This window comes from Rhinoraja longicauda, chromosome 19 (genome assembly GCF_053455715.1).
Source record: "Rhinoraja longicauda isolate Sanriku21f chromosome 19, sRhiLon1.1, whole genome shotgun sequence".
Taxonomy (NCBI): Eukaryota; Metazoa; Chordata; class Chondrichthyes; order Rajiformes; family Arhynchobatidae; genus Rhinoraja; species Rhinoraja longicauda.
Genome location: NC_135971.1, coordinates 28,573,198 through 28,590,329, shown reverse-complemented (window position 1 = coordinate 28,590,329; position 17,132 = coordinate 28,573,198). Strand labels below are relative to the sequence as shown.

The 17,132-nt window shown below is 51.9% G+C and overlaps 1 protein-coding gene across 2 annotated transcripts in view; it reads left to right on the top strand.

Moving 5' to 3' along the window:
* The window catches only part of LOC144603208 (H-2 class II histocompatibility antigen, A-U alpha chain-like), a 52,277-nt gene that overhangs the window by 23,086 nt on the left and 12,059 nt on the right, over nucleotides 1-17,132 (top strand). The window contains exons 4-5 of one of the 2 annotated variants that reach the window (XM_078416399.1): nucleotides 7,166-7,313; nucleotides 13,545-13,673. In XM_078416399.1, coding sequence (XP_078272525.1) covers nucleotides 7,166-7,311 — 146 coding nt within the window. In that variant the 3' untranslated portion in view covers nucleotides 7,312-7,313; nucleotides 13,545-13,673. Of the gene's footprint in view, nucleotides 1-7,165; nucleotides 7,314-13,544; nucleotides 13,674-17,132 lie in introns of those variants that run through there. The other variant, XM_078416398.1, reaches the window with a different exon arrangement.

Sequence of the window (17,132 nt, the reverse complement as noted above, 5' to 3'; positions counted from 1 at the left end):
ATTCTGGGGTCATTATCCTTTTACTCTCTTTCCCTTTAACTCCATCCTTGACTATCCCATTTGACACCCCCCCCCCCCTCCCCACCCCACCCTATTTAATTTAAAACCACCCGTGTAGCAATGGCAAACCTGCCTGCCAGAATGCTGGTCCCCCACCTGTTAAGGTGAAATCCATCCTTTTTGCACAATTCCCCCTTACCCCAAAACAGATCCCAGTGGTCTTAGAATCTAAATCCCTGCCCCCTGCACCAGTTCCTCAGCCACACATTCAGGTCCTGTATCTCCCTGTTCCTGCTCTCACCAGCACGAGGAACTGGAAGCAAACCGGAGATAACCACCCTGGAGGTCCTGCTTTTCAGCATTTTTCCGAGCTCTCTAAAGTCACGCTGCAGAATATCCATCCCCTTCTTTCCAACGTCGTTTGTGCCGACATGCACGACCACTTCCATCTGTTCACCTTCTCCCTTGAGGAATTTCTGCACTCTGTCACATCCTGGATCCTGGCACCAGGGAGGCAGCACACCATCCTTGAATCCCTGTCTCCTACTACCATGACATTGCCTGACGTCGGCCTCTTTGGTTTTGGCTCAACAGCACGTTTTGCTTCACAGGCCAGTCTGCTGTTCAGTGTGGCAACGTCTTCTTCACCAACAGCTTCCAAGTGGGTGAACCTTTTTCAAGAAAGGCTGGAGGGAAAAAGCTGGGAAATATAGGCCGATGAGCTTAACATCTGTCAATGGAAAGTTACTAGAGAGTATTCTGAGGGTTAGGATTTACAGGCATTAGGATGGGAAAGGGCTGATTCGGGACAGTCAGCATGGTTTTGTACATGGGTGGTTTTGTCTCACAAATCTGATTAATTTGAAGACGTGATAAAAAGGTCGATAATAATATATAATATTCATTTATTGTCATTGCAACGAGTACAACGAAATTAAAAAACAGCCAATCCTGACGGTGCGTACAAACATATATGCAATAAATGCAAAAACAAATAAATACATAAATACAATTAAATTAAGTACAAGATTTTTTAACGGTGTTGCCTAGTGCACAGGTAGTGTTCAGTTCTCGTATGGCCCTGGGGTAAAAACTGTTCTTAAGTCTGTTTGTTCGGGATTTGATTGACCTGAAACGTCGACCAGAGGGCAGATGAACAAACAGACGGTGGCCGGGGTGGGATGGATCTTTTATTATTTTGCCTGCTCTACTGAGGCAGCGCAGGCTGAACAGGTGCTCCAGGGAGGGCAGTGAGCAGCCGATGATTTTCTGGGCCGTCGTGATGACCCTCTGAAGGGCCTTCCTGTCCTTTTCTGAGCAGCTGGCATACCATGTGGTTATACAGTATGCCAGCACACTCTCGATGGAGCAGCGATAGAAGGACAACATGAGCTTCTCCTGCAGGTTGGTTTTCCTGAGGATCCTCAGGAAGTGGAGTCTCTGCTGTGCCTTCTTTACTGTGGTGATGGTGTTGGTAGACCAGGTGAGATCCTCTGCGATGTGCGTACCCAGGAACCTGAAAGCTGGTACCCTTTCCACGCAGACCCCATTGATGTAGAGTGGGTCGTAATCTCCACTGGTTTTTCTAAAGTCAATTATAAGTTCCTTTGTTTTGGAGGAGTTCAGGACCAGATTGTTCACTGAACACCATGCTGCCAGCCTTTGGATTTCATCCCTATAGGCTGTCTCATCTCCTTCTGAGATAAGTCCAACCACAGTCGTGTCATCCGCGAACTTGATGATGGTGTTGGTGGGATGGGTGGGGGCGCAGTCGTGAGTGTAGAGGGAGTAAAGGATGGGGCTCAACACACAGCCCTGTGGTGAGCCGGTGCTCAGTGTAATGGTGGAGGAGAGGTGAGGGCCTATTTTGACTGTCTGGGGGCGGTTGGTCAGGAAGTCCTTGATCCATTTGCAGATGGTTTGGGAAAATCCAAGGTCGGAAAGTTTGGTGACCAGTCTGCTCGGGATGACCGTGTTAAAGGCAGAGCTGAAGTCGAGAAAGAGCATCCTCACATAGCTCCCCTGGTGTTCAAGGTGGGTCAGTGCAGTGTGAAGAGCAGTGTCGATGGCATCCCCTGTAGACCTATTTGCTCTGTAGGCAAACTGGTATGGGTCGAAGGTGGGTGGGAGGCTGGCTTTGATGTGCTGCAGGACCAGTCTCTCGAAGCACTTTGTGATGACCGGTGTGAGTGCTACCGGACGGTAGTCGTTAAGACCGCTGATGACAGGCTTTTTCGGCAGTGGGATGATTATGGCGGACTTCAGGCAGGGAGGGATGGTGGATTTTAAAAGGGACAGGTTGAAGATTTTTGTGAAGACCTCAGATAATTGGTCTGCACATTCCCTCAGCACTCTGCCCGTCACACCATCGGGGCCTGCAGCTTTCCTGGGATTCACTGCTCTGAGCACTCGCTTAACGTCATACTCCTGCACAGTGAAGGTGTTGCTCTCAGGTGCTGGAGAGGGTGTAATGTCTGCCACTGTAGCTTTCACCTCGAAACGAGCAAAGAAACAGTTAAGTTCCTCAGCCAACGAGGCGTCGCCGTCGGCAGTCGTGCGGTTGCTGGTCTTGTAATTGGTGATGTGCTGGATGCCTTGCCATACCCGCCGTGGGTCATTGTTGGAAAAGTGGTCCTCAATCTTCCTCTTGTAGGACGCTTTGGCATCCTTGATGCCTCTCTTCAGGTTGGTTCTAGCAGCACTGTATAGAGCTCTGTCACTAGACCTGAAGGCGGTGTTACGGTCCTTGAGGAGAGACCTGACATCCTTTGTCATCCAGGGTTTTTGATTGGGGTACAACCGGATGCGTTTGTCGACGGTGACATTGTCAACGCAGTTTTTGATGTAGCAAAGTACAGTTGATGTGTACTCCTCCAAGTCCTGATCCTCAAAAATATCCCAGTTGGTCCTTTCGAAGCAATCCTGCAGCTGCGAGGAAGCTCCTTCAGGCCATGTCTTCACAGTCTTTATGGTGACTGGAGCTTTCCTCCTGAGTGGGGTGTATGCTGGGGTTAGGAATATGGACAGGTGATCTGACTGCCCCAGGTGTGGTAGTGGTGCTGACCTGAACCCCTTCTTAATATTTGAGTAAACCTTGTCTAGTGTGTTTTTCCCCCTGGTAGCACATCTTATGTGTTGTTCAAGTTTCGGGAGAACTGACTTTAGGTCTGCATGGTTGAAGTCCCCGGCTATGATGTGGGCTGCTTCTGGATATGTGCTCTGTTGTGAGTTTATTGCACCTAGCAGGTAGCCTAAAGCTGTGCTAGCGTTAGCATTCGGTGGGATGTAGACTGCTGTTACTATAACCCCTGTAAATTCGCGAGGAAGGTAAAAAGGCCTGCATTTAACTGTTAGGGACTCCAGATCAGGAGAACAGTGGCTATCTATGGTTTGGATATTAGTGCACCAGCTGTTGTGCACATAAATGCATAACCCCCCCCCCTTGCTCTTACCGGAGTCGATGTTTCTGTCCCAACGAAACGCTGTGCGCCCGGCTAGCTCAATGGCTCCGTCTGGGATAAGTGGATGAAGCCATGTCTCTGTTACTAAGAGAATGCAACAGTCCTCCACGATGAGGGCAGAGCTGTAGATGTTGTGTACATGGACTCCAGTAAGGCATTCCACATGGTAAGCTGCTCTGGAAGGTTAGATCACATGGGATCCATGGATAGCTGAATGGACAGCAAATTGGCTCCATGGAAGGAAGCAGAAGGTGATGGTGGAAGGTGGCTTATTGGACTGGAGGCCTGTGATTAGTGGTGTGATCAGGGTTCGGTGCTGGGCCCGTTACTGTTTGTCATCTACATTAATGATTTGGAAGGGAACGTACAGGGCAAGATTAGCAGGTTTGCTGATGATACAAAAGTGGGTGGTTTTGCAGATAGTGAAGATGGTTGTGAACGATTGCAGCAGGATCTGGATCGATTGGCCAGGTGGGCGGAGGAATGGTTTATGGAATTTAATACAGAGAAGTGTGAGGTGTTGTATTTTGGGACATCTAACAAGGGCAGGACCTACACAGTGAATGGTCGGCCTCTGGGTAGTGTTGTAGAGCAGAGGGATCTAGGAGTACAGGTGAATGGTTCCTTGAAGGTGGAGTCGCAGGTAGATAAGGTGGTCAGAAAGGCTTTTGGCACATTGGCCGTCATCAGTCAGAGTATTGAGTATAGAAGTTGGGAGGTCATGTTGCAGTTTTATAAAACGTTGGTGAGACCACATTTAGAACATTTTGTTCAGTTCTGGGCACCATGTTATAGGAAAGATATTGTCAAGCTTGAAAGGGTTCAGTGAAAATTTACGAGGATGTTGCCAGGTCTAGAGGGTGTGAGCTATAGGGAGAGGTTGAGCAGGCTAAGTCTCTATTCCTTGGAGCGCAGGAGGATGAGGGGTGATCTTCTAGAGGTATACACAATCATGAATGGAATAGATCGGGTAGATGCAAGGACTCTCTTGCCCAGAGTAGGGGAATTGAGGACCAGAGAACATAGGTTCAAGGTGAAGGGGAAAAGATTTAATAGGAATTTGAGTGGTCACTTTTTCACACAAAGGGTGACAGGTGTACAGAATAAGCTGTCAGAGGACACAGTCGAGGCTGGGACTATCCCAACATTTAAGAAACAGTTGGACAGGTACATGGATAGGACCATTTTGGAGGGATGTGGACCAAACGCATGCAGGTGGGAATAGTGTAGCTAGGTCATGTTGGCCAGTGTGGGCTAGTTGGGCCAAAGGGCCTGTTTCCACACTGTACCATTCTGTGACTCTAAATGCTGCTATCATATCTCCCTGCACCACCACCTTGGCAGTGTGCTCCAGACATCCACCACTTCTGTATAAAAATAAACTTGCCCTACATCCATTGTCTCCAACTTGTTTTCACCTAGCCCACAGCTAACAATGGACTGCTTCCTTTATCATTGTCTTTTTCCATATCTTTCAAACATTTGTTCTAAATCTCTCGTCTCCCTTTCCTTGAGATGTCTTTAGGAAATGGGGATTCCATCACAGATCTGCATCCTAGACATGTGTCCGCTCATAACTCCACAGCTTTTCTCTTGCTCCCCTGCCCCTCATTGGCAACAGGGACAGAGTCATCGTCACCTATTCCACAGCCAACAATGGCCTCTTGTGTGCCCAACATTTCTTTGATTATCATTGTTTTTGCATAAGTTTCATTTGTTTCTCCTGAACCATTTATATCTCTCATTCTCCTTTCCCCTGACTCAGTCTGAAGAAAGGGCTCGACTCGAAAGGACGCCTATTCCTTTTCTCCAGAGATGCCACCCTACTGGCTGAGTTAGTGTGTCTGTCTTCGGCCAATAGAAATCAAATGTGAAACGCTTCCTTGGTGAGCAGGGAGCTGGGTGACCTCCCAGATGTGATGAGCAGAACATTTGTGATTTTGGACAAACAGGAATGTGGCTGAGATCTGCTACAGTCGGCTGGAATGATCCTGGGAGAGGAAGTTGATGGTTCATGTGACCTAGGCCTTCACAGAGAGTTGGGGCAGAAGGTCTCCTGACAAAATGTGACAGGATGTGACAGGAAACATGAAGCACAGAGTGTTTCAGGTCTCTGATGCTCAGCTGTGGGCCAGTACAACAGGGGAACAATGGAGACAGTTAGTTTCATTAAGTGCAGATTACTTTATTTATTTATATTCTTACTTTTCTCATTGTATTTGAGAACATTCAGCCCATTAGGTCTATGCCATCTCTTTGAGAAATCCCATCATAAATTCATAAGTGCTGGGAACAGAATTAGGCCATTTGGCCCATCAAGTCTACTCTGCCATTCAATCATGGCTGATCTATCTTTCTTTTTCAACCCCATTTTCCTGCCTTCTCCCCATAACCCCTGACAACCATACTAATCAAGAATCTATCAATCTCCGCCTTAAACATATCCATTGACCTGGCCTCCGCAGCCTTCTGCGGCAATGAATTCCACACATTCACCACTAAAGAAATTCCTCCGCATCTCCTTTCTAAAGGGACGTCCTTTTATTCTGAGGCTATGGCATCTTGTCCTAGACTTTCCCACTAGTGGAAACATCCTCTCCACATCCACTCTATCCAAGCCTTTCACTATTCGGTAAGTTTCAATGAGGTCCCCCCTCCCCCTTCTAAACTCCAGCGAGTACAGGCCCAGTGCCGACAAACGCTCATCATATATTAACTCAATCATTTCTGCGATCATTGTCGTAAATTTCCTTTGGACCCTCTCCAAAGCCAGCACATCTTTCCTCAGATATGGGGGCCAAATTTGCTCACAATACTCCAATTGTGGTCTGACCTTATAAAGCCTCAGAACTGCATCCTGTTTAAAATATTCCACTCCTCTCAAAATACATGCTAACAATGCATTTTACCTTCCTTTCTACCTGTTCAGTTCAGTTTAGTTTATTGTCACGTTTACCGACGTACAGTGAAAAGCTTTTGTAGTTTTGTTGATTCAACTTACAGAGTACATTTTTGGAAATCCTACACCAGCACTCCCAAGTCCCTTTACACCACTGATTTCTGAATTGAAAATAGTCTTTGCCTTTAATCCTACTACCAAAATGCATGACTCCACACTTTGCTCCACTATATTCCATCTGCCACTTCTCTGCCCACTCTCCCAACTTGTCCAAATCCTTCTGCAGAGTCCCTGCTTTCTCTACACTACCTGCCCATCTACCTATCTTTGTATCAACCCTCCAGACTGAGGGCATTGGGATGTGGGAGGAAGTCAGAGCACCCGGAAGAAACCCATGTGGTCACAGGGAGAATGTGCAAACTCCACACAGAAGATTGAAGGTTGGAATTAACATGTTCCTATGGGAAGAGTAAATCCAGGGGCCACCAATATAGGACAATCATCCAATCAAAGGGAGAGTTTGGGGAAAGACATCTTCACCTTGAGACTGCTGAATATGGGGATCTTTGACGTCCAGTCCACACACTGTACCAACGTTGGGTTCACCAATGACCTGTGCAAACCTGTCACCCAGCCATGAGCGCTGTGTTACAGACGTGTGTGGCCAGGGTTTGCTGATGGTGGGTGTGTGTTTGGGGTGGGACTGGCTCCCCTCCACCCAGGTGGGCTTGGTGCCACAGCTCTCTGCTCTGTGTTCACCCCAGGCTCTCTGTGGGATCCTCACCCTTCCCTCGTCTCTCCCCAGAGCCCGAGGTACCTGAGGAAGCGTCCGGCCCTGGCACCGTGATCTGTGCTCTGGGACTCACTCTGGGAATCATCAGTGCCGTGGTGGGAATCATCTTACTGATCAAGGAGAGGCAGCGGCTGCAGGCTCAGCAACAGGGCATCTAGAGGTGAGTGCAGGGCTGGTGATGATCACAGTCTGTGCCCAGTCCCATCACTGGGGGAGATTGTCAAAGTCTCAGAAGCTGCTCCCTGCTGCCGAAGCAAGGTGCAGGGATGAACAAGGGGCAGCTCTATTCCCGTGACACCACAAACTCACGGACTCCAGACTACAGAGAGTGTGTGTGGGAAACCAGCACCTCACGGGCAGGGGACGGCGGGCTTGGAGAGATGTGGTACTTATACCCTGACAGCCAGTTTCACACCCAGCCTTGGAACCTTGCACACTGAGTGTATCACCTTCCTCAGTCTGAGTCTGGGGCATTTGGTGATGCTGGACTAGCAAATATTCCCAACAATTGGCTAAATCAAATGCTATTAATTTACAACTTTTTCATTCCATTTTAAAAACATATTACAGAGTTGAACAATGAATTTTCCAGTGGACCTGATATATTTAAAGGGAGCATGGGAAGTGGGGCCCTGGTGAGTGAACATTAGCAGGGCAAACATTACCTGGTGAGCGATGCCATACTGTTGGGATTTCCAAACAGTGGTGCAGCGGTAGAGTTGCTGCTTCACAGCACCAGAGATCCAGGTTCAATCCTGACTACAGGTGCTCTCTGTACTTTCTCACTGTGACCGAGTGGGTTTTCTTTGAATACTCTGGTTTCCTCCCACATTCCAAAGACGCACATGTTTGTAGGTTAATTGGCTTCAGTAAAAACGATAAATTGTCCCTAGTGTGTCGGATAAAGCTTGTGTACTGGGGATGATCGCTGATCGGCATGGATCAATGGGCCGAAAGGCCTGTTTCTGCACTGCATCTCGAAAGTCAAAAGTAAAGTCTGAAGTTACATAAAGGAGTATCGGAGCAGGGGTGTTATGGATCCTGCAGTATTCCCAGTCTCTGCTGGAATAGGCTGATTACTTCTCACATACGTTTCTGGCTGAAGATTTTCTGCCTCCTTTTCATCTCTTCTTTGGAATCCAGAACATGCTGCTGGAGGGCATGGTAGAAGCAGAGACTCTATATCAATACTTTTCCGACCTTATTTCCAAAAACTCTCATAATTCCAAGGTCCTATTTAGCACAATTACCTCTGTCATATGTCCCACCCCCAGTACCAGCTTAGTTGGGTCCCCAGCTAAGTGCGAAGAATTCTCTAAATTTTTCACTAGCAAAGTTGAGAACATTAGAATGAATATTTCCCCTCCCACCCGTGACCTAGCTGTCTCGCTGGTCTGTAAGAAAATAACTGCAGATGCTGGTACAAATCGAAGGTATTTATTCACAAAATGCTGGAGTAACTCAGCGGGTCAGGCAGCATCTCAGGAGAGAAGGAATGGGTGACGTTTTGGGTCGAGACCCTTATTCAGACTGTGGTTTCAGACTGAAGAAGGGTCTCGACCCGAAACGTCACCCATTCCTTCTCTCCTGAGATGCTGCCTGACCCGCTGAGTTACTCCAGCATTTTGTGAATAAATACCTTCGATGTCTCACTAGTCTGTTCATCTAAATTGGACTGTTTCCAACCTGTCACTCTATCCTCCCTTGCAGAGCTTGTCTCCACTATGAAACCTGCAACCTGCCCCCTTGACGCTGTCCCCAAGCTGGCCTTCTGAAGGATGTCATTGCAATAGCCGGCCCCAGCATCCTCTCTATCATCAAGAGTTCTCTGGCCACTGGCACCGTTCCAACCTGTTTCAAGCAATCGGTGGTCCAGCCCCTCCTGAAAAAAACTAACCAAGACCCCACCTTGCCTAGCAACTACAGACCCATTTCCAAACTGCCATTCCTGTCAAAAGTCATTGAAAAGGTTGTTCTAAATCCACTACTGCCTTACCTACACCAAAATACCATCCTGGAAAGTTTCCAGTCAGGTTTCAGGGCCCACCACAGCACTGAGTCTGCCTTGTTGAAGGTACACAACGACCTGCTTCTCACCATCGACACCGGCGACTGTGCAATCTTGCTCCTTCTCGGGCGGCTCGGTGGCGCAGCAGTAGAGTTGCTGCCTTACAGCAAATGCAGCGCCAGAGACTCAGGTTCAATCCTGACTACGGGTGTTGTCTCTACGGAGTTTGTACGTTCTCCCCGTGACCTGCGTGGGTTTTCTCCGAGATCTTCGGTTTCCTTCCACACTCCAAAGACGTACAGGTATGTAGGTTAATTGGCTGGGCAAATGTAAAAAATTGTCCCTAGTGTGTGTAGGATAGTGTTAATGTACGGAGATCACTGGGCGGCGCGGACCCGGTGGGCCGAAGGGCCTGTTTCCACACTGTATCTCTAAATCTAAATCTTCTCGACCTCAGCGCAACGTTCAATACAGTGGACCACACCATCCTTATTGACCGTCTCCGGTACGGGGTTGGCGTTGATGGCACTGCCCTGAGCTGGTTCGTTTCCCACCTCAAAAATAGGAGTTTCTCCATCAACATAGGCAATTATTCCTCTTCCCCAGCTAGCCTCTCTTGCGGGGTTCCACAAGACTCTATCCTAGGCCCCATTCTCTTCTCTCTGTAGATGCTCTCCCTCGGCCAAATCATTCAAAGGCACGGCATTTCTTTCCACTGCTATGCTGATGACACACATCTTTACCTCCCCCTGATAGCCAACAACCGGTCAAATTTAATCAGCCTCATGCACTGCCTTGAGGACATAAAATGATGGATGGCACAGAACTTCCTTCAACTAAACGAGAGCAACTCTGAGGTCATCCTATTCGCTCTCACCCGATTCCATCAAAACTATAACAGGCAGCCTTGGAAGCCTATCCTCCCTAGTCAAAAACCTTGGCGTGATATTTGACTCTGCAATAAAGTTTGACAAGCAAGTCAACGCTGTGGTAAAAGCCAGTTTCTTCCAGCTTCGTACCATAGCTAAAATCAAACTATTCCTCCAATTTGACGACATTGAAAAAATCATTCACGCATTCATTTCCTCCCGCCTAGACTACTGCAACTCCCTATACACTGGGATCAGCCAATCTTCCCTGTCCCGCCTTCAATTGGTCCAAAACGCCGCAGCGAGACTCCTGACGGGTACCCGTAAAAGGGACCACATCACCCCGATTCTGGCCTCTCTCCACTGGCTCCCAGTACAGTACAAAATCAACTTCAAGCTCCTCCTATTCACATATAAAGCCCTAAATGGGCTTGCCCCCCCCTATATCAAAAATCTTCTAACCCCCCTCTCTAACTCCAGGTCCCTCAGGTCGGCCGACTTGGGGCTACTCACTATCCCGCGGTCTAGGCTTAAACTCAGGGGTGACCGCGCTTTTGCGGTTGCAGCTCCTAGACTGTGGAACAGCATCCCTCTCCCCATCAGAACTGCCCCCTCCATCCACTCCTTTAAGTCCAGGCTCAAAACCTATTTCTACTCCCTAGCGTTTGAGGCCCTCTGAGGGGGCGCTGTGAACTGTTTATGTATGTGCTGTTATGTTTGTGTGCCATTGTATGTTCGTTTCTTAGTACCTGAACTGATGTACAGCACTTTGGTCAATGTGGGTTGTTTTTAAATGGCCTATACAAATAAAATTGACTTGACTCTCGAATGAATGGGGAGGGAAGTTCTAGAAGGGATAAGCGAGTAAGGTCAGGGCCAATTGTGGGGAGGTGAATACGGAAATTAAAGTGTTGTATTTAAATGCGCGAAGTATAAGAAATAAAGTGGATGAGCTTGAGACTCAGGTAGATATTGGCAAGTATGATGTTGTGGGAATCACTGAGACATGGCTACAAGAGGACCAGGGCTGGGAACTGAATATTCAGGGGTACACAACGTATAGAAAAGACAGACAGGTGGGCAGAGGGGGTGGGGTCGCTCTGTTGGTGAGGAATGATATTCACTCCCTTGCAAGGAGTGACATAGAATCAGGAGATGTAAGGGTAAAAAGACACTAATGGGAGTTATCTACAGGCCCCCAAACAGTAGCCTCGACATAGGGTGCAAGTTGAATCAGGAGCTAAAATTGGCATGTCGCAGATGTAATGCTACAGTGGTTATGGGAGATTTCAACATGCAGGTAGACTGGGAAAATCAGGTTGGTAATGGACCCCAGGAAAGAGAGTTTGTGGAGTGTCTCCGAGATGGATTCTTAGAAACAGCTTGTACTGGAGCCTACCAGGGAGAAGGCAATTCTGGATTTAGTGTTGTGTAATAAACCTGATCTGATAAGGGGACTCGAGGTAAAAGAGCCATTAGGAGGCAGTGATCACAATATGATAAGTTTTACTCTACAAATTGAGATGGAGAAGGGAAAATCGGAAGTGTCAGTATTACAGTATAGCAAAGGGGATTACAGAGGCATGAGGCATGAGGCAGGAGCTAGCCAGAATTGACTGGAAGGAGGCCCTAGCAGGGAAGACGGTGGAACAGCAATGGCAGGTATTCCTGGGAATAATACAGAAGTTGCAGGATCAATTTATCCCAACGAGGAGGAAAGATTCCAAGGGGAGTAAGAGGCACCCGTGGATGACAAGGGAAGTCAAGGACATCATAAAAATAAAAGAGCAGAAGTCCAACAAAGCAAAGAAGAGTGGGAAGCCAGAGGATTGGGACTCTTTTATAGAGCAACAGAAGATAACTAAGAAGGCAATACGGGGAGAAAAGATGAGGTACGAGGGTAAACTAGCCAATAATATAAAGGAGGATAGTAAAAGCTTTTTTATGTACGTGAAGAGGAAAAAAATAGTCAAGGCAAATGTGGGTCCCTTGAAGACAGAAGCGGGGGAATTTATTATGGGGAACAAAGAAATGGCAGACGAGTTGAACCGGTACTTTGGATCTGTCTTTACTAAGGAAGATACAAGCAATCTCCCAGATGTTCTAGTGGGCAGAGATGCAAAGATGCATGGCAGATGCAGTTTAATGTGGATAAGTGTGAGGTTATCCACTTTGGTGGTAAGAATAGGAAGGCAGAGTATTATCTGAATGGTGTTAAGTTAGGAACAGGGGACGTACAACGAGATCTGGGTGTCCTAGTGCATCAGTCACTGAAAGGAAGCATGCAGGTACAGCAGGCAGTGAAGAAAGCCAATGGAATGTTGGCCATAACAAGAGGAGTTGAGTATAGGAGCAAAGATGTCCTTCTGCAGTTGTACAGGGCCCTAGTGAGACCGCACCTGGAGTACTGTGTGCAGTTTTGGTCTCCAAATTTGAGGAAGGATATTCTTGCTATTGAGGGCGTGCAGCGTAGGTTTACTAGGTTAATTCCCGGAATGGCGGGACTGTCATATGTTGAAAGACTGGAGCGACTAGGCTTGTATACACTGGAATTTAGAAGGATGAGAGGGGATTTTATCGAAACGTATAAGATTATTAAGGGGTTGGACACATTAGAGGCAGGAAACATGTTCCCAATGTTGGGGGAGTCCAGAACAAGGGGCCACAGTTTAAGAATAAGGGGTAGGCCACTTAGAACGGAGATGAGGAAAAACTTTTTCAGTCAGAGAGTTGTGAATCTGTGGAATTCTCTGCCTCAGAAGGCAGTGGAGGCCAATCCTCTGAATGCATTCAAGAGAGAGTTAGATAGAGCTCTTAAGGATAGCGGAGTCAGGGGGTATGGGGAGAAGGCAGGAACGGGGTACTGATTGAGAATGATCAGCCATGATCACGTTGAAGGGCCGAATGGCCTCCTCCTGCAACTATTGTCTATTGACTTGACTTAAGTAATATCCAAACCAGAACTTGAATCAACAAGACAGAGACTGTGGGCCCAAGGGAGGTGAGTAGAATGTGTACAGATGGGTGCAACTGTTGGCAAGGAAATAGTGAGCCAAAGGACCTGTTTCTGTGCTGTATGACTCTGATAGGTGGCTGCCCAAGCACTGATCCCAGTTATCAGCCTAGGTTTAGCCTAACAACCCAAGAATCTCAATCTATTTTAAATCTGTTAACCAATTCCCAATCTATCCCCATCCATTATCACCATTTCCATGTGCTCTAACCATTATCAACAACTTCTGTACGCAGCCTTCCTGAAAGCCTTCTGCAAATCCCCCACATCCACTGGTTTCCCTTTAACCATATTAATACACAAAAGGACATAATGTGCTGGATCCTCATAAAATGCCAGTGGTTTGACCAACATGACTTTCCTTTCATAAATCTGCATTAGCTTGGCTCAATTACATTCTACTTTTCCTGTTTTCAATTCTTTAGTTTCCAGAATTTCCACATTTACTAATGTTAGGCTAACAGGTTGGTAGTTCCCAATGTATTCTCTTTTCTTTCTTAGATAGTGATACAGCCACATCAGGTCCTCAGGTTTTTATCAGATTCCAAGCTCAATAACTTCTCCCACTTCCAAATACAAATTTCTCCAGTCTTATTTGCTCTGGATCCTTGGTTCTTCCACCGCCGCTGCCGCCGACCTCCACCGCCCCCCCGGGGTCACCACCGCCGACTGCCAAGGCCTACCTGAGGCTGCTGCCGCCGACCTCCACCGCCTCCCCGGGGCCACCACCGCCGACCTCCACCGCCTCCCCGGGGCCACCACCGCCGACCTCCACCGCCCCCCCGGGGTCACCACCGCCGACTGCCAAGGCCTACCTGAGGCTGCTGCCGCCGACCTCCACCGCCCCCCCGGGGCCACCACCGCCGACCTCCACCGCCTCCCCGGGGCCACTACCGCCGACTGCCAAGGCCTACCTGAGGCTGCTGCCGCCGACCTCCACCGCCCCCCCGGGGCCACCACCGCCGACTGCCAAGGCCTACCTGAGGCTGCCGCCGCCGACCTCCACCGCCTCCCCGGGGCCGCTGCCGCCAACGTCCGAGGCCTCCTCACCGCCGCTACCGCAGCCAACCTTTCCGACCTCTTCACCGCCGCCCATGCCCTCCCTGGCCATCTGCTGACCGGGCCGACCGTCACTTACCCGGGCTCCAGGTCCCCGTGGGCCTCCCCCAGTGACCGTGTCGACCCGCCCAGCAGCAGGTCGCAGCCGTCGCTGTACCCAGCCCCCGGGACCAACAACAGGCTGCAGCTCCACCCGGCCCCCACACACACCGCGCTGGGCCCACACACACCGCGCTGGGCCCACACACACCACGCTGGGCCCACACACACCGCGCTGGGCCCACACACACCGCGCTGGGCCCACACACACGCGCTGGGCCCACACACACCACGCTGGGCCCACACACACCGCGCTGGGCCCACACACACCGCGCTGGGCCCACACACACCGCGCTGGGCCCACACACACCGCGCTGGGCCCACACACACCGCGCTGGGCCCACACACACCGCGCTGGGCCCACACACACCGCGCTGGGCCCACACACATCGCGCTGGGCCCACACACACCGCGCTGGGCCCACACATACCGCTCTGGGCCCACACATACACGGCACTGGGCCCACACACACCGCACTGGGCCCATAGACACCGCACTGGGCCCATAGACACCGCACTGGGCCCACACACACTGCACTGGGCCCATAGACACCGCACTGGGCCCACACACACCGCACTGGGCCCACACACACCGCACTGGGCCCACACACACCGCACTGGGCCCATAGACACCGCACTGGGCCCACACACACACCGCACTGGGCCCATAGACACCGCACTGGGCCCACACACACACCGCACTGGGCCCACAGACACCGCACTGGGCCCACACACACACCGCACTGGGCCCATAGACACCGCACTGGGCCCACACACACACCGCACTGGGCCCACACACACCGCACTGGGCCCACACACACACCGCACTGGGCCCACAGACACCGCACTGGGCCCACACACACCGCACTGGGCCCACACAGACACCGCACTGGGCCCACACACACCGCACTGGGCCCACAGACACACCGCACTGGGCCCATAGACACCGCACTGGGCCCACACACACACCGCACTGGGCCCATAGACACCGCACTGGGCCCACACACACACCGCACTGGGCCCATAGACACCGCACTGGGCCCACACACACACCGCACTGGGCCCACACACACCGCACTGGGCCCACACACACACCGCACTGGGCCCATAGACACCGCACTGGGCCCACACACACCGCACTGGGCCCACACACACACCGCACTGGGCCCATAGACACCGCACTGGGCCCACACACACCGCACTGGGCCCACACAGACACCGCACTGGGCCCACACACACCGCACTGGGCCCACAGACACACCGCACTGGGCCCACACACACACCGCACTGGGCCCACACAGACACCGCACTGGGCCCACACAGACACCGCACTGGGCCCACACACACCGCACTGGGCCCACACACACCGCACTGGGCCCACACACACCGCACTGGGCCCACACACACCGCACTGGGCCCAGACACACCGCACTGGGCCCACACACACCGCGCTGGGCCCACACACACCGCGCTGGGCCCACACACACCGCTCTGGGCCCACACACATCGCACTGGGCCCACACACACCGCACTGGGCCCACACACACACCGCACTGGGCCCACACACACCGCACTGGGCCCACACACACACCGCACTGGGCCCACACACACACCGCACTGGGCCCACACACACACCGCACTGGGCCCACACACACACCGCACTGGGCCCACACACACACACCGCACTGGGCCCACACACACCGCACTGGGCCCACACACACCGCACTGGGCCCACACACACCGCACTGGGCCCACACACACACCGCACTGGGCCCACACACACCGCACTGGGCCCACACACACACCGCACTGGGCCCACACACACACCGCACTGGGCCCACACACACACCGCACTGGGCCCACACACACACCGCACTGGGCCCACACACACACACCGCACTGGGCCCACACACACCGCACTGGGCCCACACACACCGCACTGGGCCCACACACACCGCACTGGGCCCACACACACCGCACTGGGCCCACACACACACCGCACTGGGCCCACCCACACACTGCACTGGGCCCACACACACACCGCACTGGGCCCACACACACACCGCACTGGGCCCACACACACACCGCACTGGGCCCATAGACACACCGCACTGGGCCCACACACACACCGCACTGGGCCCACACACACCGCACTGGGCCCACACACACCGCACTGGGCCCACACACACCGCACTGGGCCCACACACACCGCACTGGGCCCATACACACACCGCACTGGGCCCACACACACCGCTCTGGGCCCACACACACACCGCACTGGGCCCACACACACCGCACTGGGCCCACACACACCGCACTGGGCCCACACACACCGCACTGGGCCCACACACACACCGCACTGGGCCCATAGACACACCGCACTGGGCCCACACACACCGCTCTGGGCCCACACACACACCGCACTGGGCCCACACACACACCGCACTGGGCCCACACACACACCGCACTGGGCCCACACACACACCGCACTGGGCCCACACACACACCGCACTGGGCCCACACACACACCGCACTGGGCCCACACACACACCGCACTGGGCCCATACACACCGCACTGGGCCCACGGACACCGCACTGGGCCCACACACACCGCACTGGGCCCACAGACGCCGCGCTGGGCCCACACACACCGCACTGGGCCCACACACACCGCACTGGGCCCACAGACGCCGCGCTGGGCCCACACACACCGCGCTGGGCCCACAGCCCCACAGACACCACGCTGGGCCCACACACACCGTGCTGGACCCACACACACCGCGCTGGGCCCACAGCCCCCACCAGGCAGAGCCCCTCAGCACTTATTTACATCGGCGAAACCAAGCGCAGGCTCGGCGATCGCTTCGCTGAACACCTGCTCTCGGTCCGCATTAACCAACCTGATCTCCCGGTGTCCGAGCACTTCAACTCC